At 39.0% G+C, this 25,197-nt stretch overlaps 1 protein-coding gene across 4 annotated transcripts; it reads right to left on the bottom strand.

The window, feature by feature from the left end:
- Positions 1-3,012: 3,012 nt before the first annotated feature.
- CIB3 (calcium and integrin binding family member 3) lies at positions 3,013-22,933 on the bottom strand. Of its 4 annotated transcripts, none has more exons than XM_007489722.3 (9): positions 21,231-22,933; positions 20,124-20,266; positions 18,995-19,093; positions 17,635-17,669; positions 11,558-11,669; positions 7,682-7,829; positions 6,819-7,014; positions 5,713-5,796; positions 3,013-4,829 (listed from the first exon to the last, which is right to left on the bottom strand). In XM_007489722.3, exons 3-9 carry the CDS (start codon positions 19,043-19,045, stop codon positions 4,808-4,810), a joined length of 648 nt encoding a protein of 215 aa, XP_007489784.1. In that variant the 5' UTR covers positions 19,046-19,093; positions 20,124-20,266; positions 21,231-22,933; the 3' UTR covers positions 3,013-4,807. The 4 variants fall into 4 exon arrangements, with proteins under 4 accessions (XP_007489784.1, XP_007489786.1, XP_056678286.1 ...); XM_007489724.3 differs by having other exon boundaries at positions 21,714-22,933; XM_056822308.1 differs by lacking the exon at positions 18,995-19,093 and having other exon boundaries at positions 21,231-22,932.
- Between the last annotated feature and the right edge of the window lie 2,264 nt (positions 22,934-25,197).

Here is a 25,197-nt window from a genome sequence, read left to right as displayed (position 1 = left end):
TATCCCTGAGCTAACTTAGTTTCTTCACTAATAATATGATCACAAGCTGGGAGAGACCTGAGAGGTCATCAAGTCCAAGCCTATCATTTTGCAGAAGAGCTGAGAAGGAAAATCCCATGCCTGTGAGGTACCTTGCTCACAAGGGGCAGAATCAGAAGCCTCCTTTCCCTCTTCTCTGACTCCCAAGCTTGACCCCTGTCATCTCTACCATACCATCCCTACATTATGATCCTTGGGAACTGTTGTAAGCAAAGAGCTCCATAAAACCCCGAACTTCCTAAAAAATTAGTCACCACCATGCTCATCATCATTCTTGGCACTTGGGCTGAAATTACTTTTCCTGACCTGCCCAGCTCAATAACAATGCTTACCCAGCCATGCTAAGAGCAAGTCTCTAGCTGGGTTAAGTAGAGTCAAAAAGATTAGCAAAATGTATAGTCTATAGTACCAGAGCTAGGTGCACACACCTGTGGCTAATTGGTGGTTGACTTTCATACCCAAGGAAGACCAAAATGACAACACTGGAGATGTCTTTTGTCTGGTGCATAAATCGGATTTAAGTGAGGCAGAGTTACACAAAGTCATCAGCTTCATTCTCCCTTCCAGTCACCCAAGTCCAGTGGAAAAGCAAAAGTCAGAATAACTGGTATTGACCTGGGGGTGGGGTGGGGAGGTGGAGGAGTGGATGCTCTGTGTGTCTATGATGTCTAATCAAGCTCTAAGCTCCACGGTGCCTTCATGGTTATTGGAACAATTGTTCTTATTCTCTCCGTCTGCCAGGGGAAGTCTTCATATGCCATGGGTAGATACCTCACTAATGTACAGATAGGTTTAAGGCATGAGGATTACCCTCAACCTGATTTAGCCCTGCTGCCAAAATGGTTTAACAGGGTGTAGCCACAGTGCATGCTATGGTTTCTTGGAGCTACAGGAGAAAGCTGAATGGCAGGTAAACACCCTGGGAAGAGGGTGCTATTGCTATCCCCATTTTACAGATGAGGAAACTGAGAATGACTTGCCCAGGCTGGATCAAAGCTCAAATCTTCCTAAATCCATTTGCAGTGGGCTCTTTGTTTGTTTGTTTGTTTTTCACTCATACCACCTCATTTCCCAAGTGTGTTTCCCTCCTCTTGGCAGAAAGTTGATAAGGATTTCAGATGAAAATAAAAACATATTTTTACAGACAGAGCCAATGTGTTGATTTGATTTTGCTTGACTATACTTATTAGTTAAAAGAATGAGCTTCTTTTCTGGCAATAGAGAATGGGTCTAGGAGTAATTTGTGGGTAGAAATAGTGATTGGAAAGAAAAAAAAGAACAGCGAAATATTTGAAAATATATTGAAGAAAGCAGAAGGAAATTCAGAAGGGGGCACACAGAAACCCAGCAGCATTCTTACTACTGTACTATCAGATTAAAGGGAATAGACACTTTTTAAAATGTAGGCCCCAGGGGCAGCTAGGTGGCTCAGTGGATAGGGAACCAAGCCTGGATATGGGGCATCCCACGTTCAAATCTGGCCTCAGAGGCTTTTTAGCTATGTGAAGCTGGGCAAGTCATTTAACACCAGTTGCATAGCCTTACCACTCTTCTGCCTTAGAGCCCCTACTGATTATGGATTCAAAGACAGAAAAGAAGGGTTATAAAAAATAGACAGGTACACAAAACTCCAAGTTTCACATAAAATTCTCTTTCGTATTCCTTGTTATATTTTGAAGTGTTTGTTTTTGTCAATGTTTCAAATTCATAATAATAATAAAGAAGGCAATAGCTCAAAGAAAGAAAGAAAATTGTAGCAAGAGGACATATATTTGGGAGAAGTAAGTTGTCCAATTTTCCTAAAGCATAAGGTATATGGGAGAGGCAGAGTGAGATACACCTGGGGAAAAATGATGATGGCAGATGGTGCAGGGCCTCAAATATCAGACAGTTTGAACTTTATTCACTAATCATTGTAAAAGGCTACCTTTCTACGTGGCTTTACAAAGCACTTTCTGTAGTACAACCTTGTGAAGCAGGGAGCCAAAGTGTTTTCATTTGTATTTTATAGATGAACTGAGGCTCAAATGAGTTAAAGGATTCATCCAAGATTATAAAGCTAGTTTCTACTCCCAGCAGTTCTAAAGGTATAGTTTAGAAACCCCTGAGAGTCTCTGAGATCCTTTCAGGGGGTCTATTCCAATTCATAATTTTCATTTGAAATTTAAATCACTCAATTTGAATTTCATTCAAAATCATAATATTCATAATAATACTAAGTCATTTTAATCCCAATAAGGTAAATATTGATAGAGATAACCCACAGAAACAAAAGTTCTCTGGAGTCTTCAATATTTAATTTGAGAACCATTGTCTAAATGATGCTGTCTCTCATGGTGAACAAAATAAGTAATATGAAAAATGTTTTGCATGATTGCACATGTAAAATCTATATCATATTATTTGCCATCTCAGGGAGGAAGAGGAAAGAGAGGGAGTGAGGGAGAAAAGCTAGGAAGGAGTAAATATAGAACTTTGTTTTAATAAAAAATGAATGTTCAAAAAAATTACAAAGAAAATTTAAAAATAGACAATGGGGAACCATTAGAGTGTTCTGAACAGGGAAATGTCTATGAAGAAAGCAGCAACTAAACAGGATGGACTTGGCATCCAGACAGGAAAAATCTCTCTTCTTCCTGCAACTAAGGAAGGCCTAAAGGAAATCACTATTTCTAGCCCTGCAGAGTGAAAGTAGGTGGGTCCAGCCTGCATAAGTAACACTGACAGAGAGTAGGCTTCAAGGAGGGGCAAAACAGGCAAACTGGGGAAAGCCAGAGAGTATAACAAAGGCAGGGAAACTGAGCAAGGGGTCACTTTTGACACTGGTGACAGACTGTGCTTCTGAGGAAAATTATTCAAGTAGCTGCATTATATTTATATTTATATATATTATATATATATATAATTTATATAAATTATACAAGTTCCATAAAACCACGTGGAATTTAGTTTTAGAGAACTTAAAAAGCATTACTTTCCAATGGCCAGACCACAATCACCACCTGACCAAGGTTGGGGTTAAATTCTCCCATTAGCCTGACTTCTGAGCCCTGGGAAAAGAGGTCAGATTGCATAGGATGAAGAAAGAGAAAGAAGAATTTCTACTCTTTTTTTGGTGCAGGATTAACCATAAGCAAAATATTAAAACAGGTCAACTTTGTCTTTGGCTCCCTCCGACCACCCTTTCTAACCCTTCTTTCTCCTCCCAAAAGGAGACATTATCCTGCTTTCTCCTTACTTAGTCCCTGAAAAACTCAGCACTCAGTGGCTTCCTCTGGACCTGACTATAAGACAGATGAGTAAAGCACTAAGATTATGATTGGGGCCGGCGGTACTATGATGGATGTGGGAAGGATGTCTTAGTCTAGCTAAGTAGAACTAGGCCTTGGTGGAGTACATTGGCATCATGGCAAAACAAGCTACCAAAGACAAAGAGTTGCTTCAAAAAAAGTCAATTCAACAACAATTCAACATATTCTAGGTGCTAGGATATAAAGGCAAAATATAATTTGCATTCTAAGGAGGCTTCATATCTGGGTCAGGCAGGACAGGTCATTGGAAAAAATGGGGAATGAGGGTCATAATTAGTCCAGGAAAGAATAATTGTAGAGATAGAATAATGGGCCAGGCCAAGCTTGTCATGGGGAAGAATAGGGTACTGGAGTCATTACCAGGTTGAGCAGGTCACAGAAGCAGATAAGATATCAGAGGCAGGAAGGGGGCTCAGTGAATAAAAAACTGCCTAGAGATAGGAGGTTTGGGGTTCAAATCTATTCTCTGACACTCCCTAACTGTGTGACCCTAGGCAAGTTAGTAAACCCCAACAGCCTGGGCCTTACCACTTTTCAACCTTGGAACCAATACTTGGTTTTGATTCTTTTTTCCCTTAGTAATTATTCTAAGGCAGAAGGTAAGGGTTTGGTTTTTGATTTTTTAATAAAAAAATTTTTTTAAACCCTTACCTTCCATCTTGGAGTCAATACTGAGTGTTGGCTCCAAGGCAGAAGAGTGGTAAGGGCTAGGCAATGGGGGTCAAGTGACTTGCCCAGGGTCACACAGCTGGGAAGTATCTGAGGCCAGATTTGAACCTAGGACCTCCCATCTCTAGGTCTGGCTTTCAATCCACTGAGCTACCCAGCTGCCCCTCAAAATTTTTTTTAAGATAAGACATTAGAACTAGCTAAATCAGGCCAAGTTGGTAATGAGAAAGTATTGAAGATAGGATCACCACCAGGCTGGGAAAGGATAACTGTAGGGATAGAGGGAGAGAATTCTGGGACCATGGCTAATCTAGGATAGTGAGACTTTGGCTGGATCAGGCAAGACTTGTTATTGGGAAAGACAGGGTGTTAGGAAATCAGTAAGAACAAGTAGGCTCAAATAGATTAAATACTGGGTTCACAGTCAGGCTGTGTTGCTGTTAAGAATGGATAGGACGGAAAGAACATGAATCATGTAACCATGGAAAAATATTTGTAATTAATCAATTAAATTTAAAAAAAAAGAATGGATAGGACGGAAAGAACATGAATCATGTAACCATGGAAAAATATTTGTAATTAATCAATTAAATTTAAAAAAAAAGAATGGATAGGATGATGGGACCATGACTGAATCAAACCTAGATGGTTATAGAGAAAGCGTGGTGCCATGGTCTTGCCTGGGGTGGCAGGTCCAACTGTAGGGAAAAATAGATGAGGGCAGATGCTGGAGTTACAGTAGTGCTCTGGAGGGAGGGCCAAGCTGGCCCAGGCTTGCCAACTCTGCTTCAGATTCGGATGTGAAAGGTGCTGTAGGAGAAAACAAAGCAGAGAAGTGAAACAGTTTATGGAATGTCCTCCCCATAAAGGGCTCATGCTATTTCATGCTCCCACAGTAGGGTTCTATAACTCAACTCTCTTTTTGCTTTTACTCCCTAGAACTCCTGGCTTCCTCCAAGACAGGTCAAATGCTACCCTGTGCAGAAGGCCTTCCTTAATTCCCCTCCCCATCCTCCAGCTCCCAGGTCTTTCCCTTTTAAAGTATCCAGTTCTTTTATCTACTTGGTTTGTATGTTGTCTACTTATGTAATATGTTATCTTCCCTATTAGAATGTAAGCTTCAGGAGGTCAGAAACCAGTTTTGGTTTTGCTCTCTATCCCTTGCACTTAGCACAATGCCTGGAATACAGTAAGTGATAAATCAGTTCTTGCTGACTGATTGGTTGATGAGATAAATAAGATATGATATCTATACACAAATAACTACAAAGTACAAACACGATGTGCAAAGTTTTATGAGAATTCAGAGGAGATAGTGTTTACTTCTGACTGGGGAGATAAATAAAGACTTCCTAGAAGAAGTGGCATTTGAGATGGACAGTGAAAGCTGTCTAGGATTTCAACAGGTAGAGATAGAAGGGCCAGGACAGGATTCTAAGCATGGAGACCAGTGCATGAGTAAAGGCACACAGATAAAAAAAAAAACACAGGGACATGTTAAAGGGAATAATATACAAATTCCCACATGTCTAGAATGCTCTCCCTTTTCACCTCCATCTCTTGGAATCCTTGGCTTCTTTCAAGATTCAGGTATGTTCTGCTCAAGCCTTTCCCAATCCCTTCAAAGCTGTTAGCATTCTAATTCATTTTATTAATACCATTTATATTCTTACTCATTTACATGCTTTCTCACCTAATAGACTGTAAGATCCTTTGCGGGCAAACTGTTGAATTTTTGTCTGTATCAACTGCGTTTTTCATGGTACTGGCACATAACCTACATTAATAAATGTTTTTGATTGGTTGATTGATGGATGAATGAATGAGTAGGATGGATATAAGCATAAACAAATGAATAGAGGATGAATAAGTGAATTTATATTGATAGTTGGAGGTATAGGTAGGTAGATCAGTGGGTGAATGAACAAGTAAAAATATATATATGAATGGATGAGCAAATGGCTGATGAGCAAATGGAAAAATGGATGGACAAAAGAATAAGCAAAAGATTGATAAAATGAATGAACTGTGGTTGTACAGGTGAACAAGTGAAGAAAGGAAAGAATAAATGGATACCTGGATGGATGGAGGAATAAAATGATAGGTGGATAAATAGGCAAATTAACAGATAAAGATGAGTAGATAAACTGTTGAAGCTATCAATACATAAATGAGCAAGAAAATTAATAAGTGGATGAACAGATAGATGAATAAATTGATGGGAAGAAAGGTGATGAAGAGATAGATGAGTAGATGAATAGATTGAGTAAGATATGAATATGCTAATGGAAAAGAGATGAATAAGTAAAAGACTAGATGATAAATAGATACATGGATATACAGCTGAGAAAGTGTATGGATGAATTGATAAAATGAATGGGTAAATAGGTGGATGAGTGGGAAACAGGTAAATAAATGACCATATGAATAAAGGAATCCATGGATATATGAATAGTGGATGGGAAGCTGCATGGGTAAATAAATAGACAAGTAAGTGAGTGAGAAAATTCATGGAGAAATGGATGGATGGCTGGTGTACAAGATGTTAAGCAGGTTTGCTCTCAGTGATCCTAGTCTCCTCACTATCCATAAGCATTCAATGACCTTTAAAGGTTTTCCCTATCCCCCTTATCTTTTCTCAGGAAAGGAACTGAAATAATTCATACTAAGCTATAAATTATTAATAAGAATTTATAAGAAGGTCTTGGGGTGGGAGTAAAAAGCACATATTAATAGGAATCACAGTACTAGTTAAAGCAAAGAAATCCTAACTATAGGTATTTTGGAGCATACAATCACCTGAGGAAATCTGGAGCATGTAGGATCATGTTTTGAAAGTCATCCAGAGAGAGTTTGCCATCATTATCCACATCAGCTTCATTAATCACTTTCTCACACACAAGGCCAACTTCTTCAGGAGTCAGCTCACCCCGAGTGAGCTTGGTCACTGTCTTCTCCAGATCCAATGGGCAAATGTAGTCATCGTTGTTAAAATCTAGACCAATTGATGCCATTGAACTTCACCATGGCCTTATAGTAAAGGCCCCAAATGGGGAGGGGTTGAGGAACTGTGAGAAGCAGGCATTGCCCTGGGATGAGGAATTTAGAGACAAGTGGAGCCCAGAAACAGTGACATTAAAGGTAGATAGTTCCCAGGCATAGGGATATTAGAGATAGGTTTTGTCTGGGTAAAGGAGTAATAGGAGCCGGTAGTATCTGGGGACAGGGGTTTTAGAGATGAGAATTGGTTCAGGATGGGTCTCTTAAAGACAGTCAGTGTTAGGTACAATTTTAAGGCTATTAGTATTAGAAAGGTCATTAGAGATAATCTATTCCCACTTTGCAGACCACACACGCACGCGCACACACACACACACACACACACACACACACACACACACACACACACACACACACATATATACACATATACATATACACATATGGAAACTGAAGAGCAGATTGGCAAAGTTACTTGCCAAGATCACATAGTGAGTTAGTACAAAAGCTGGGCTTCTAACCCAGTTCTCAATTGCTTTTTCACTGTTTGGGCTTAGAAGGACTGAGACCACATTCTAGGTGGGAAAACTACCTTGTCAAAGCCCTGATCTTGGGGCTCCTATCTTCCCTGAGAGTCCCATGGCTAGGTCCCTTTCACTTACCATAAATTTTAAAAGCATAATATGCTTTGAGATCTCTAGGAGCCATTTCACTCATTACAGAAAACATGTCCAGAAAATCATCCAAGGTCATGTTACCATCCCCATCCTGGGAAAAGACTTGAGCAATCCTCTCTCGGAATGGATTGTCCTAGAGAGAAAAAAGTTGAAAGCACCATTAGGTAGATGCAAATGTTATTGGATGGTAAGGTCCAAATCATAGTGATCAATGGATCCAGTACAATGTAAACCCCTTGAGGAAAGGACCTATTTTATGTTTTGTCATTGTATCACCAATACCAAGCAGAGTATCTTTCACATGTGCTTCCTGCCCTATGAAGACTTTCCTAATCCCCCTAGCTGCTAGCATCCTAATTCCAAAACCTACCTGATATTTATTTTGTATATATCATTTATATTCTTACATATCTACATGTTTCCCCTCCTTTGAGGACAGCAACTATTGAATTTTTGTCTATAATGCTATTACTGGATCGAATTGAATGGATCAGTTGCCAACTTGGAAGATCTCTAGGGTGGTATTTCAGGGATATGTTCTTAATCCTATTCAATTAGATGTTTTATTTTTATCCAAGACTTAAATGAAAGTATAGGTGATATGCTTGCCAAATTTGATGGTGGCCAGGCATATCCCTGCTACTAGGGGAGGCTGAAACTGGTAGACCATTTGAATGTGGAAGTTCTGAAGTGCAGTAGTAGGACTAAAGACACTAATATGGTTGGCTCCAGGAGCAGAGGACTACCATACTGGCTAAGGAGGGGCAAGCAGACCCTGGTCATAAAAAAAATGGAGCAAGTTAAAGCTTCCATACTCATTAGCATTGGAATTAGGCCTATGAGTGGTCACAGTACTTTCAGCTTGGGTAAGATAGGGAGACCCAATCTCAAAAAAATAAATTTAAAAAATACTGATGACACAAAGATAGAGGAAATAAATAAAATATTGGGCAATAGAGTTAGGATCCAAAAATCATCATAATAAATTAAAACAATTGGCCAAATCTAAGGAGGTAAACTTAAATAAGAACAAATGGGAAATATTATTGGGCTCAAAAAGTTAACTGCATAAATACAGAATGGAGAAAAGGGAATTTATATCAGTTTGTTTGAAAAAGATCTAAGGCAGGGCAGCTAGGTGGCTCAGTAGATAGAGAGCCAGATCTAGAGATGGGATGTCCTACATTCAGATTTGGCCTAAGATACTTCCTAGCTGTGACCCTGAACAAATCACTTAACCCTCATTGTCTAGAGCCTTTACCACTCTTCTGCCTTAGAACCAATGTACAGTGTTGATTCTAAGACAGAAGATAAGGAAGAAAGAAAAAGGAAGGAAGGAGGAAGGAAGGAAGGAAGGAAGGAAGGAAGGAAGGAAGGAAGGAAGGAAGGAAGGAAGGAAGGAAGGAAGGAAGGAAGGAAGGAAGGAAGGAAGGAAGGAAGGAAGGGAGGGAGGGAGGAAAGGAAAGGAAAGGAAAGGAAAGGAAAGGAAAGGAAAGGAAAGGAAAGGAAAGGAAAGGAAAGGAAAGGAAAGGAAAGGAAAGGAAAGGAAAGGAAAGGAAAGGAAAGGAAAGGAAAGGAAAGGAAAGGAAAGGAAAGGAAAGGAAAGGAAAGGAAAAAGGAAAGGAAAAAGGAAAGGAAAGGAAAGGAAAGGAAAGGAAAGGAAAGGAAAGGAAAGGAAAGGAAAGGAAAGGAAAGGAAAGGAAAGGAAAGGAAAGGAAAGGAAAGGAAAGGAAAGGAAAGGAAAGGAAAGGAAAGGAAAGGAAAGGAAAGGAAAGGAAAGGAAAGGAAAGGAAAGGAAAGGAAAGGAAAGGAAAGGAAAGGAAAGGAAAGGAAAGGAAAGGAAAAAGGAAAGGAAAGGAAAATATCTGGGGGTTTTAGTGAACCATAAGCTCAATATGAGTCAGCCTAGCATAGCCCAAAAAAGCTACCAAAATCTTAGGTTGTACAAATGGCAATGAAAGAAAATGTGGGGAAGCAATGTGAGAGAGGCTATGATAACTGCCTTCAAGTATTTGAAGGACTGTTACACACATGCAGGAGGGTTTGGATCCATTCTGTTTAGTTCCAGAAAGTAGAACCAAAGGGAATAGGGAAAAGTTGCAAAAAAGGTAAATCAAAGCCTGAAGTTAGGGAAAATTTTCTAAAAATTAGAAATGTCCAAAAGTGGAATGGGCTGCCTGGAGAGGTGGGAGATTCCCTCTCCTTGGAGGTCTTCAGGCAGAGCTTGGAAGGTATTTAATGGTTCCTTCATGTAGGAGTTGGACTAGATGATGGTTAATGTCTCTTTCAGCTTCTGAGTTCTATGATTCTATGAAAAAGTTAAGGCAAAGCTCTGATAGGATAAGGGCTGGGGAATTGCCAACAAAGCTATAAGAGGCATTAATAGGGCTTTGGTATTGCTAAAACTAGTCAACTACATCGAAGCTGTTAAACAGGCATTCGAATTCTCTCATCACCAAATACAGAACCCACAAAATCCTGCAAACAAGCTCATTATTACATGTGGATTGCCCTTCTACCCTTAAGACAATGGCTGATTGCTATATTTAGGGATCAAGGAAGAGGAAGGACCTGTGCAAATATCCCCCACCCCCCTATAGGCTAAACTGGGGGGAAAGGGATCCTGATGGAAACAGATCCACTGGTACATTTTGATCTGTTCGATGACACTGAGCTTTGTTTGCTTAAGAAGGAGGGGCTGGAAGAAGGTCCAGGGCAGTAGGAGAATCCCATATGGTGAGAGGAGGGAAGCAGGAGGGTCCAAGGTGCTCTCGAGAAGGGAAGTCCTCCAAGTAGGGAGCCTAACCCTGTAAACCTCAAAATTTCTTAGACTTATAAATGTTGGAAATTTCACCATTGGGAAATTTCATACTTGGAAAATTTCCTATTGATAGTGGGTCTTGACTATTGGAATGTGAACCCCATTGGCATGGGAGGTTCCTTCTCTTTCCTTCTTAAGATTACTTTAGGACAGAAACCTTTTGCTGAACAATGGAAAGGACTTTGACCTATGCTTAAGCATAGAACAGGAATTTCTTTGAGTCATGATTGATTTTAGAATTGATACAATGGAGATACTTGGAATCAATCTCCACCCTATTCAGTCCTAACAGGATTGAGTAAGGGCTGCAGCCTAGATCAAAATTTAATTATTCCAATCTCTACCCTACTCAGGTTAACAGGATTTAGAAAGGGCTGTAGCAAAGGATCAAAGATTTAATTATTTGAAAATATGACCTTCAACAGACATGTGCAAAGCCAGACCTCTGGGCGGTCCTGGGTTAAGCTAGAGCTTCCATTGGCACAGGGAAATTGATGGACAGGTGATTGGTAGATGTGAGGACTGAGGGGAGGCAACTTGGATGGTTTCCTTAAAGATAGAGGGGTCTGAGGACTGAGGGTGGTTGGTTGGAGAGGTTTTTGGTCTGCGAGGTGGTGCTTTGAGAGTTGGCTCTGAAGGAAGCTGGAGGTGGAGGCCCCTGAGACTGTTTCTCCATTTTGGTCACGTGAGTAATAGGGACTGATCTCCTTTCTTTGCCCCAGCTATCTAAGGGCTTGGGCCTTTTGGCCCAGCCTAAACAGAAGGGGTATTTAAGCCCTATTCCCTTCTCTCCCCTTTCTCTCTACCTCTATCTCTCTATCTCTAATTCCTTTCTACCTCCTGTTTGTAATTAAAACTCCATAAAAGATTGACTGCTGAGTTGAGTTTTCATTTAGGAATTACATAGCTGAATTCCTTGGCGACCTTAAATTAATATATATCAGTCTTTTAAAAGTGATTTCCTTGTCACAACCCACTAGTGGTATCATCTCACTCCCAATTGTGTTGAGGGCTGGTCCTGACTCTCTCCTACCCAGTACCTTTAGCTCAGGCATGCCACAGATGACTTCATAAGGCAGCTTCACATCAGGTTTGCCCGTGTAGTCAAAAGGAACCAGCTGAGGAGCCAGATCCTGAAAACGATAAAATAGCCTGGGAGAAAGAAAAAGAGTTCTTGAGAATGTAGCCTTCAAGGCTCTGCGAGAGAAGGTGGGAATTGTGTGAACCAAACTGACTCCATCTTGCAACTTGGATCTAGCTCAGTTCCCTTTCTATTCAATTATGAGTCTAATCCAATTCCTGCCTTAAGAGAAAACTTCATTCAAAGACGAAAATTAGGAGAAAATTTTATTGCACTGTTCGAACCTAGCCCTGCAAGGCTGGGAAGCCAGATCACCTCTAGCTGTTGCTTAAAGACCCTTAACCAAGGACCTAAGTTGTGCCCATCCAAAGGTTGATACAAGGAGTTTTCTCACAAAAATACATCACAAACAAACTATAGGTCTCATCTGAAAACTGGTCCCATATTGGTCAACTAGTTTTCTTGTTCCTTTGATTGAATACAGACACTGGGGGGGAGGGGGGAAGGGGGGTTAGACTCCACTTTTTCTGATTTCAGCAAATTGCACCCATTTGCTCTCCTCTCAATGTGGAAAATCTCTAATCCTTCCTCCAATTAGAAATCAGATTACCTACTCTTGTGTCTTGGGTTATATCCCATTAATTATTTTCTTCTAATCCATAGAAATCTTCCTTACCCTGGATTCAAGGTCCAGTGCCAAGCAGAGGATCTGGTTCCCAATTTGTTCTGCAATTAGTATGCTTTGCCTAATAAATCAATATGCACAGCTCAAGCCTTTGTTTCCTCAATTCTTAAGGATTTTGTACATGACATCTGCCATAAATAGATATCCTTAAATTTGTATCCCTCTTTGATATATTCCTTTTCAGTTATTTGCCTCTAGCTTTGGTTCACACAGTTTACAATGTCCAAAGCACAGGGAGGTTAAATAACTAGCCCAGCCTGACACAGCCAGTATGGGTCAAAGACAAGACTTGAACTCAGGTCTTCCTAGCTTCAAAGCTGATCTATTCTCTCTATACCACATTGGTTCTTCCTTGGCACATAGTAAAAAGTTAATGAATGCTTGCTAATTGATTATGGAATGTGGCATGTACTGATTGTGTGACCTAGGGCAAGTTTCTTTAGTTCTCTAGGTCTCAGTTTCCTCTTCTGTAAAATGAGAGAATTGGACAAGATAACCTTAAGTTCATTTCATTTCTAGAGCAATGATCCAATCATCTTATGGCTTAAGTCCTGAATCTGCTGTGCTATCCCAGACAAGTGATTTTTTCTCTTTGAGACTTCATTTCTTCCCCCGACTAATGGGGCTAATAAGACATGCCTGGCCAACCTGGCAAGTCCATTTAAAGGATCAAATTCATATGTTGTATTAGCCTCTGAGCTCCTTGAGATCAGGGACTTTTTTTTAACCTTTCTCTGTATCACAGTATTTAGCACATAGTGAGCCCTTAATAAATGATTATTTACTGACTTGTTGACTAAAATATGCTATAATTATAATTATATTATAAATTATTACATATAATTATATTATATATTTTATATATTATATAATAATTATATTATAATTATTACTATATTATAAATTATTAATTATAAAGTATTACATAAATGCAAAGTATTCTTATTATTATTAAGCTCGTATGTAGAGGATTCATTTGACTTGAGATTCCAACATTCTCTTTTGTACAAATGTCTCCTGACAGGAAACCCACAAGCCCCATTTAAAGCTGTCATCATTGGATGTGCTTGGGAACAATAGGGCAGTATTTTGAAAAGGATTTCACATCAATTATAAATGCCTTATTCCTGACACAATTATGGGGTTGGCCTCCAATCAATACACGATCAAACACCGACCCAGGGTTGGGTTTCAGGTATGACAGACTTCCAGACCGGGGCAGTCTGGGCTTCGGGTAAAGAATACAATAGGATGAGGGTCTTGAAAAGGGCAGATGAATTATATAACTGGTGACATGTCCAGGCCAGGCCTTCTGAAGATTCCATGATTTCTCAAATGTCCTTAGAGCAATTTGTGCTTAAAGTGCCCTTGAAGAGAGGACAATCTCCCTCCCACCCATCTGACCTGATGTCTAGGGGTAAAGAATCACAGAATCTCCGAGTTGGAAGGGTCCTCAAGGCTATCTAGTCTAACTCACCTTAAAAAAGAATTCCATCAACAATCTAGCTATTTAAAGCAGAACCAGGAGAACAATATACACAGCAACTGAAATATTGTGGGACGATCAAATGTAATTGACTTTGCTACTAAAAGCAATGCAATGATCCAGGATATTTTTGAGGGATTTATGAGAAAATGCTGTCCACATCTAGAGAAAGAACTGTGGGAGTAGAAATCCAGAAGAAAACATATGAGTTATCACTTGTTTATATGGGTATATAATATGGGGTTTGGGTTTTAAAAGATTACTCTATTATAAAAATGAATAATATGGAAATAGGATTTGAATAATAATATATGCATAATCCAGTGAAATTGCTTGTCAACTCTGGGAAGGGAGAGGGAAGAGGGGAGGGAGACAACAAAAATTATGTAACCATGAAAAAAATTTTTTAAATAAAATTAAAAATAAACCTTAAAAAACCCAATCTAGTTATTTAGCCTTGGCTCAAGGACTTCCTATACAAGGGAAACTCAGAATTCCTAAAAGCAGTCCATTTCACTTTTAAAGAGCTTTAGTTATTAGGCTACTTGTCATTGAGTCAAAATTTACTTCTTTGCAACTTTCCTATTGTTCTTAGCTCTCCCTTCTGAAAGACCATACAAAGTGGCCTATTTCTCTTCCAGGTGACAGCCTCTCATAGATAGATATATGGAATAGACAAATGTCTACATCATAGACATGTGAAACAAACTTATAAATTAGATGCATGCCTACTTCATAAGCATGTGAAACAAACTTAATGAGGCATGTCTCATAGATATGTGAAACAAATTTATGAAATGGATTGTGTCTATAGACATGAAACAAACTTGTGAAATGGGCATAAAGATGTGAAACAAACGAGAAATAGACACATTTCTACTTCATATATGTGAAACAAATTTATGAAATAGAATGTGTCTACATAGATACAAGGAAATAAATTTATGAAATAGAAATGAATCTACTTTATAGGTATGTGAAACAAACATAAGAAATAGACATATCTATTTCATAGGAATATGAAATAGACATATGAAATAGACGTCTCTATTTCATAGTTACCATGTAATCAATGTCTTTTCTTCTCTAATTTAAATGTTTCCAATTCCTTCAACTGCTCCTCTCCTGACATGAACTCAAGAACAGAATACAGCCACTGAAACTGCCTTCCCACCAAATGGCTCCAAATTTATTTCTTTCTGACTCTCCACTGTCTTGATCATTAGCCAGGACATATTCTCCCCACCCTTTACAATATTTCTTTTCATCTCAATAAGGCTATCTTGTGAACATCATAACAACCAACATTCTCTCTGAGGTTATTACACTCAAATGCTTCTAAATACCCTGGCAGAATTACTGGTACCTGCCTTCTCTCTTGCAGACTCTAAGGCATCTCTTTCTCTCTTCCCAAACTCAACTCCACAAGGTCTATGACTCTAGGAAACCCTCCTGGAATCTCACTCCATATGTTCTTTAGAAACTTAATGTCAGTATATAACATTTCTATTGTGCTATACAGTTGACAAAGCACTGTCCTTAAAGCAAGCCTTTGAAGCACAATATAATCATCCCCATTTTATAGATGAGGAAATCAAGACCAAAAGTCATGAAATGATAATTTACTCAACATCATACAGATAGTATAAGATCTAGTATTTGGACTTTGGTCTCCAAACTCCAAAGCCAATTGGATAAACTACTTTGCTTTGCTGAGGACAGACTCTAGCCTACCATCTTTCTAAACCTCAGTTTCCATCTCTAAGATAAAAGAGTTGAACTGGGGCCTTCTAACTTTTTCAGTGTCATAGATGCCTTTTGCAGTCTGGTGAGGTCTATGGGACCCTTTTCACAATAATGTATAAAATGAAATACATAGAATAAAAAGGAAAGCAATTGTGCAGTGTTCCAAGAGCCTTTGTTTTTAATGTTAACAACTTAAAACTGTTGTTTTTAGTATTAAAGCTTAAAAGTAAGACTTTTAAATCAAGTTTTCAACTTGAGTAGCTTGAAACTGCACAATTTTAAGCTGTTATGGCTTAACACCAAGACTTTGGGGGTATCATATATTCAAATAGTTATCCAACTTTTTTTCTTAATGTTCACAGATTCCAAGATAAGAACGCTGGACTGAATAACCCTTAAGATCCCTTCCTGCTCTAAATCCTGTTATCTATTCTTTAAATTTCATTCCTTTAACTTAAGGCTTTGGTCTCTGTTACAATCCACCACTCCTTTACGCAATGTCCTATCAGGGTTCATCCTTAAAGCCATCAATTAGAGAATCACATAATTTGACAGTTGGAAGGAAACTAACTCCACAGCCATCTACTCTTACCTAAACATGAAGAAATGCCCATTATAACATACCTGACAAGTAGCTATCCAACCTCTCCTTGAAGTCCTCCAGCAATAGGGAATTTGCAGCATCTTAAAGCAACCTGTTCCACTTTGTGCTGTTGTTTTGTTGGTGAGTTGATTCAGTCACATCTGATTCTTTATGACCCATTTGGGATTTTCTTAGCAAAGATACTGGAGTGGTTTGCCATTTCCTTCTCAAGCTCATTTTACAGATGAGGCCAAACGGTGTTAAGTGACTTACTCAAGGTCACACAGCTAGAAAAATATCTGAGGCCAAATTTGAACTCTTGAAAATGAGTCTTCCTGACTCCAAGCATGAAACTTTATCCACTATGACACCTCGCTGCTCCACTTTTGGACATTATCCATTTTTGGACAGCTCTAATTGTTAGGAAGATTTTCCTGACATCAATCCTAAATTTGCCTCCTTGTAGCCTCCACTTTCTGTCCCTGGTTCTGCTTCCTGGGACCAAATAGTTCCAATTGTTCTTAGTCCTTTATACATTAGTCTAAATGGAGGTTGTGAGAGGCAGGTTTCGACAGGAGTGAGGAAGAGAGAACATAATGTACTTCCTATTGTTAGGGACTACCTCTATTCGATTAGTATATAGATAGTAGGGGGAAGGACAGAGCCTTTGTCACTGGCTGGCTGAGATGTCGATCAATGCCTAGACAAATCAGCAATTCTATGATAATTAATATCCTGGCAGAATGACTTGATGCTGACTGACAACTCAGCCAACCTAAAAAGACTGCTAAAAAGAGGAAGAGAGAATGCTCTACTCTCCCTCTATTTCGCTGTGGTTTATCTCTCTTCTGAATGAGGACAAACAAAATCATTCCATACAATCCTGCCCTGAAAACAAACAACTGTCAGCTTCATAGTTTTGCTATCTGGTAGCCTCATCCCATATGGTGTTCTGAGCAATGCACATAAAAGAATACTGGATTTGCAATCCCACATCTGCTCTTTGCTGCCTCTATAAAGTTAGACAAGTTACTTAAATACAGGACACATTTGTAAAATGATGACATTGGAATCGATTGAAGGTTCTTAATCTTTTAGGGGGAAATAGGCCCTTTTGGCAGTCTGATGAAGCCCATGGATCTATTCTCAGGATATTGTTTTTAAATGCAAATGGTAAAATTCATAAGATTTCAGAGGATACCAAAGGTGAGTGAAAATAAAGATGAATCTTTTCCCAATCAGCTTCACAGACTCCCTGAAAACCTAGATTAAGAACTCCTGCACTAGATGCGCTCCCTAAGACATCTTGAAATTCAAAATTGTATGGTCTCATTCACTCTTTTTTTAAATTTAATTTTATTGATTAATTAAGAAAAATTTTCCATGGTTACATGATTCATGCTCTTTCCCTCCTCTCCTCCCATTCCCTTCCCATAGCCAAAGCACAATTCCACTGGGTTTTACATGTATGAATATTCACTCTTATCTTGAACATTTCCTGTAATGGTAAGGAAATTCACTTAAGAAGAGACTTACTTCAGAATTTCTTTCCTTGTAAAAAAGGTGCAGTCCTGTAAAAAAAAAAAGGGGGGGGGGAGAATAGAGAATGTTGGTTGATCAAAAATTCCTCCTCCTCATTACCCAGCCTCAATTCCAGAAACCCTTCCATTTGTGCCATAATATGCCTTTTTATAGGGGCATCCAGGGGGAAGTGGATGGAGTGCCATGCCTGGAGTTAGGAATATCTGAGTTCAAATCTTGCCTTAGCCATTTACTAACTGTGGGTCAATGGGCAAGTCATTTAACTTTTATTTGCCTTAGTTCCTTATCTGTCAAATGGAAAAGAAACCATTGGAAAACAAATACTGGAAAATAAATGGAAAAGAAACCATTCCAGTATCTTTGTTGTCCATAGGGTCATGTAAAGGCAAACATGACTAAACAACAACAAGCCTTTTAATAAGGGTGATCAGATTCCCTTTGGGCTTCATGAACACAGTTGGCTAATCAAAAGGAAGGTCAGTTGCCAGTAGGCCTGAAAACTACAGCACAAATCAACTATTTTGATTAATATTTTCCCTCAACCACCTGAATTTCTGGTAGAATTATTTCAGCACCACACAGACATTGTCTAAGGTCAGTGAATGTAATAGTTATAATCCAAGATGCAGCAGTAATATAAGTAGTCAAAATAAGATATATGGCCAAAGTTCAGGTCAACCACCTTGGATCCCAAGAATTATCCCCTTTCCAATCTATCCTCCACATGCTTGCAGAGTAATCTTCCCAAGGCATAAGTCTAAGGCCTGCTCAAAAACCCTTCAGGACTCCTATTGCCAGCAAGAGAAAATCCATTCTCCCTGATTTAGTATTCAAGACCCTCCATAATCAGCTTCCAGTGGATTTTTCCAACCTAATTACACATTACTTTTCACTCTATATTCCAGTCAAACTACAGAACTCACCATTCCTTGGTCTCCTGCTTCCCATCCTGTCTTTTCCTGTTTCCATGCATTTGCACAAGTCATCCTCCATAACTAGAAGGGATGCCCCTTGCCCACTTCTACCAATTGACATCCTTCTCTTTCTCAAGCTAACATGCAGCTTTCCTTGAAGCCTTCTCTGATTTCCCCAGATTGATATGATCCTGACTAACCCAAATCTCTCATTCTTTTCTATTTACCCTTTTGTATGCCCTTATCACATTCTAACTTGTCTCATTGTTGTTCCTCTTTCTTTATCCCCCATTAGACTGTAAGATCCTTGAAGGAATATGTTTTCCATCTTTTTTTCTCCTGTGCCAAGCAAAAAAAACTCAGTTTGTTGAATGCCTCGTATGTTCAACTAAACTGAGTAAAAATGGCAGACCCTTGTTTCTCCCTCTCAGGGTTCTTACCTGATATGCGTCAAGCTGTTCCGGAGTGAAAACCGTCTGCTTGTTGCCCATGTCTAAATTCAGTTTCCCTAATGGCTTTCTTCTTAAACCTACTGTTCACTTGATTTAAAAAGAAGCAGGAACTTGCATAAAGGGAGCCAAGCCCCTTCCAGTTGTGGGGATTTCTAAATCACCCCCAGGAGTATTTAAGCAAAATCCCTGTCTGGCATCAATCACTTATGCCCTCCCTTTGCTCTCAGCCCCCACCCTCAGCAGGACTCACATTACAGTCTCTTGTGGAGTACTGCCCAAAGCTGCTTCCCGCCCATCTTGTCCAGTTCCACCCTCTATCTGGAGAATATATGGTAGGCAGAAGAGTGTGGTGGAGCCTGGGCTGGGAAGCAGAAGACCTTCATTCTCCTACTACTAATTACCTGTGAACCTAAGCAAATTATGTTGCTTCCTGGCTTCAGTTTTCTAATATCTGTAAAGAATGGGCCTTAGACTAAATCAGAGGTTCTTAATCTTGTTTGTCCTGGACCCCTTTGAGAAAAGGGACCCCTGGAAAGCCTAAGGACTTTCTCAGAATGAGAAGAATAATGTTTTTAAATGAATAAAATAAAATATATAAGATTAGAAAAGAAATCAATTATATTCAAATCCAGTATCAAAATATTTTTTAAAATAAGTTTGTAGATCCCGAGGGAAGAACCTCTGGACTAGATGATATCTAAGGTCACTCACAGCTCTCACATTCTATGATCTTTGGGCTAAGTGCCCTCTCAGTGCTGACATTCCATATTGTGTATTCTAAAGTCTTGTCTAGTCCTATGATTTCTATATGCTGTTTTTATATACTTGACATGAGTATCTGTTTCTTTTTGATCTTGAAGTCAATGAGTATCCAAGTTACCTCCACTGAAGACAAAATACATCACTAAATATACCAAATATACCAATACACAAGACTATTGGTGGCTGTACTCCAAATTATGGGGGTTTTTTCAAAGTGACACACCACCCAAGTTATGCTCAGTTTTTTGGTGAATTTTGACACACCAAGCTCAAAAGGTTGCCCATCACTGCTCTAGATCAAAGTCTTCTGGGAAATCAGACTGAAGTTTGGGCTCATCCTCATGCTGGAAATTACCTTCTCTTCTGAAAAACATTACAGTAGCTTCAGGGGGGATCCTCCTGATATGCAACCAGCACCAATTGAGGAACTCAAGAACTCCCAAACTCTCAGGATTGCCACTCCAAAAAGTCCATCTCTCATGACCACTGTTTGGTCACCTACACGCAAGGAAAAATACAAAGCATAAAAGACAGCCAGGAGACCAAAACCCAAGTCAGGCTTGCCTAGAAATACATGAGCTCACAGCCAAGAAGGAGAAATGGCCATAGGTCCCAGGATGGGTAGGGGGCACCCTACCTTCACACACAGGAAGTTCCAGAAGTTTTGGAGCTGAGGGATATACAACCACCTTCCCATTAAAAGTGAGCAGCCTAATTTTTTTTTTTAATAGAAGGGGAATAGTTATTCTCAGTAATGAAATGATCCAAGACAATCCTAGAGACCTGTGAGGAAAAAATACCTTTTGCCTTCAGAGAAAGAACTGATGGAATTTGAATGGATACCAAAACATATTATATTTACTTTTTCTTTTTGTTTCAGATCTGTTCCACAAAATTATTAATATGTAAATATATTTTACATGATTCCACATGGAAAATCTATATAAGATTGCTCACCAGCTCAGAGAAGGGTAAAAAACAATGAGGGAGAGTGGGAAGAAGGAAGCAAACAAAGAACTCAAAAATTTTTTGATGAAAATTTTTATATGTAATTGGAATAAAACAATATATCATTATAAAAAATAAAAAATAGTAGGGAGAAGCAAGGTCCCAATTTCTTCCTCCCTTTTGTTGAGATTTTAACCTTTATGACTCCTTCAACTACAAGACTCACTTGGGAAATCCTATCTATCTTCCAAGAATCTCATTCTCTGTCTATGAAGGCCTGATCTTCAAATACTAGAAATTGGAGTTTCTCAGGAAGCAATCTTCCTTCTCTTCTGGTAGGCTAAATTTGAGAATCATACTGCTTAGGCAATCAAGATACTCCCTTATCCTTTGCACAGGACATTGGGTTCAAGAATATCTGTAAACTCCTCCCTTCTTGAGACAAATGGGAAAAAATGTGTCTAACTTTACTCTGTGCTTCAGAATGTAAGGATAATATTGGATGTATCCTTACTTATATATTATTTCTTCTTGTGGGTTGATAAAGGCCAGGTGATGTTGGTCACTTGATACACTCTTGGGCCTATACAAACTGATTGGCTGTACAAAGTCTTGGAGACAGATATATAAAATATCTATATTTAATATATTAAAGTTGTAAAGAACTAAAAGGTAACAAGGTTGAAGGATAAAGGGTTCCCTAATAACCATGGGGTTTCTAACTCCTCCAATATCAACTTCCAAAGTCCTCACGAATTTTCTGATTGGGTTTCCCTAATCCTATGCTCTCTTCTTATTCTAACTTATTTCCCAAACTATCTGATCTAAACTATTTCTAAATATCCTTATTGATTAAATTATATGCTTTCTCCAAGGTAGGCCCAAGGTAGGCCCTCCAAGGTAGGCCAAATTGGGCCAAGAGTCTGTCTCCATTCAGTCAAGTTCACATAGACAAGAAAAGGAAGATCTTCTTGCTCCTTTCTGCCAGCCTTCTTACTTCCACCACTATCAAATCGTTGATTCACTCTTCACAAACTGTAGATTTGGTGTTCCCACAAGTTAAATAGGGAAATCCACCAGGGAACTGGGATTAGTCACCTCACAGGAACCAGGTTAGCTCCAAAGAGAGAGAGAGAGAGAAAGAGAGCTAACTCCCACAAGTGGCAGTTAATTTTCAATCTCAACAACAACATTCCACAGAACACTAGCATCATCTCTGGTCCAAGTTCCAAGCTGAAGCTGAGGCAGCTTTGTAGAATTATTTCATATCCTATGCTTATTAAAACTTACTTAACCTACCCAAAATCTAATTTTATCCTAATAAGAAGAAACTCTTTATATTCTTCCATAACCTAAAGGTTATATTCTCTTGGGTTAGAAAAATCCAAGTGAGCAATTAAGCATGGACAAGTCCCACTAGGTGCTTCTCACCAAGAAAGCCATTCCTAAGAAAAGAAGACTTTATAGATGCACTTATATCCCATTCCCTGACCCCACACACACATACACACACCAACAAATGCAGGTCCACTCTACTGAGTTCAAATCTAGCCTGTTATTGTTGTTGTTTGTCCTTCCTTTTCAAAGAAGACATGACATCTTGGAAGTGATGTTTTGACTTGCATGTGAATGGATTTAAGTGAAACCATCTCGTTCTCTCTTCTAGAGTCATTGAAGTCCAGTGACAAGACAAAAGTCAAGATGGCAATGGCCCAAGATGCAGTGGGTGAACTGGACCTCTTCAAGCTCTAAGCTCTCCATGGTGCCTGTGTTAACCGTCTTCATGGCTATTGGAATAAATTGTTCATGTCCACCTATTCTGCCAGAGGAAGTCTTGGTATTTTTGGAATAGACATGTCCCCTAAATCCCTGACAGGTTTGAGGTTGGCTTTACTGAGATGTGGCTGTTGCACATGCTACCAATTCTTGGAGCTATAGGTGAGAGTTGGGTGAAAGGTAGACACCAAAGGTAAATGAGCAGCCCTAAAAAGGATTGAACAAGCCCTCATACCAGAGGTCCTCCTTGAATACTCCATTAAACACCCCTTCAAACACTTACTAGCTATCTGACCCAAGATAAGTCACTTAAAAGAAAATCCCTGCTTCAGTTTCCTTAATGATAAAATGAAGATAATAACCGTATCTATCTCTCAGTGTTGTTGTGAGGAGTGAATAACATTAATACTTGTAAAGTATTAAACAAAAAACACCTGGCACATAGTAGGTGCTATATAATGCTTATTCTCTTATTCTCTGTTTGGTTAGCTCTCTTTTATAGATTCTCACCAAAGGGTGGCTTGTTGCCAAGAATCCATTCTTCTCAGTCCTTACCTAGCTAAATATCTTGTAGATGACTCTAAGTACCGAAATCCATCATCTTGGAGAAGCCAAAGGATGACTCCAAATCAGCCAGTCTCTCCTGGGACAGCCTCCATCTTTGAGAGATAATTTAGAATTCTTTTTGTCCTTTTAACAAGGTACCAATGGGGAGCAGGGGGTAGGGAGAGGAGCAGAAACATAATCCATAGATTGATTGGGGAAAGACCCCTAATCAACCTTCCTCATAGAAGAACTTCTAACTTCTTATCCAGGAAATTATTAGGAAAGAATTGGGGTGCTTTGTTGGTGTCCAGATATAATGGGAAAAATGATTCCTGAGGTGGAAAACATCTCTCCCAAGTTTCAGGAAGAAAGGATATGAATGTCAATATATCTGCCATCATATCCAGATTTTTATCTCCATATCTGAAGTCATATCTGGAGCTCCGTGGAGAACAGGTAGATAAAGAAAGGAATTCCCGATAACATCTGTTGGCTGAAATGAAAAAGGATTTCAGAAAGTGCAGTACTGGAGAGTAGCTCCTGACATCACCTGCTGGTATTTAGCGGAACCACAGGATTGGAGGTTGATAAATTTTCCACTATGAGCATTCAAGGATTACAAGAAGAAACTGCTTAACAATAATGGTATTATGGAGATAATATAGGAAATCATTTTGTAGACCTTAAAGCATTATGAAAGGATCAGCTATTACTTATTACCTATTTATTAGGATTTACTTCTACTAGTCTCTCTGAGGTTATATTTAGTTCAAAACAAAGATATTTAATGAAATAGTACACTAAGAAAAATAGCAATAAGGCATTTTTCTCCATGCCTGAGCACGAAGCACATCATCCCTCAAATATATAATATTATATAGATATTATAATACAGATATATACTATAATATCAGAGGGAAGCATAGATATCAGTAAAAATCATGCATGGGAACATATATATGGAACACCTGACTAGGGCATATGTATGAAGGGAACATGTTTATGGCACATTCCTGTTGGAACATGTTAGAACAACTCAGATCTCCAACTCAAAGATCACTGATACCTTCTTTTTTTTTTAACCCTTATTTTCCATCTTGGAATCAATACTATGAATTGGTTCTAAGGCAGAAGAGTGGTAAGAGCTAGGCAATGGGAGTTAAGTGACTTGCCCAGGGCCATCCAGCTAGGAAGTGTCTGAGTCCAGATTTGAACCCAGGACCTCCCATCTCTAGGCCTGGTTCTCCATCCACTAAACTTCCTAGCTACCCCCAGACTGATACCTTCTAGTGATATCATCAGACTCTTCTCAGGGCCTACTTCCCAGCAAGTGCTACTCTATACTAGGCCTGCACCTGAGTATCACAGTGTTTCTCTGCTACTTTCCCACTCAATCAATCAATCAATTCATAAACATTTATTAAGAACCTACTATGAGCCAAACCCAGCGCTGGGGATACAAAAAGAGATGCAAAAAAATTCCTTCAAGGAGCTTACAATCTGATAGGAGAGACAACATGCAAGTGAATCTATACAAAGCAAGCAATATACAGGATAAATGAGAAATAATTAACAGGGGGGAAGACACTAGAATTAAGAGGGTTTAGGAAAGGCTTCCTGTAAATTCCCTTCTGAGTTTCACCTAGAATCCTCAGCTGAAGTATTACCTCAACTCAGAGAAGAAGTGGGTTCTGCCATCTCTTATATCTTAGTCCCCAGAGTCTTTTAGCCTATTTAGTCCCATTAGCTCTTTTAGAAATGGAGAACCCTCATATATCTAATCATTGACTTGGGAAAGAAAACTTCCATATATCATAGACCTGGAAGGAACCTCAGAAATCATCTAGTCCAACCCCCTCATTTTCTAGATAAGGAAACCAAGGCCCAGGGAGGTTGTATTTTGCCTGAGCTCACCTAGTCATTAAGTGTCACAGGCAGGATTTGAACCTTGACTGCCTGACTCCAGAGAAAATATTCTTTCTACTGTACTATACATAAAAGAGAGAGGGAGCAGTCAGTTGCCAGTCTCTACTTTCAGAAGCCATGTAGCCTTATAAACTATAAAATAAAATTATACACATAAATATAATAACAAATATACTATAACATAATATAAAATTATATGTAAATATACCATGTTTATAAATAAATTATAATAT

Source organism: Monodelphis domestica, chromosome 3 (genome assembly GCF_027887165.1).
Source record: "Monodelphis domestica isolate mMonDom1 chromosome 3, mMonDom1.pri, whole genome shotgun sequence".
Classification (NCBI taxonomy): Eukaryota; Metazoa; Chordata; class Mammalia; order Didelphimorphia; family Didelphidae; genus Monodelphis; species Monodelphis domestica.
This window is presented reverse-complemented; position numbering and strand designations above follow the sequence as displayed.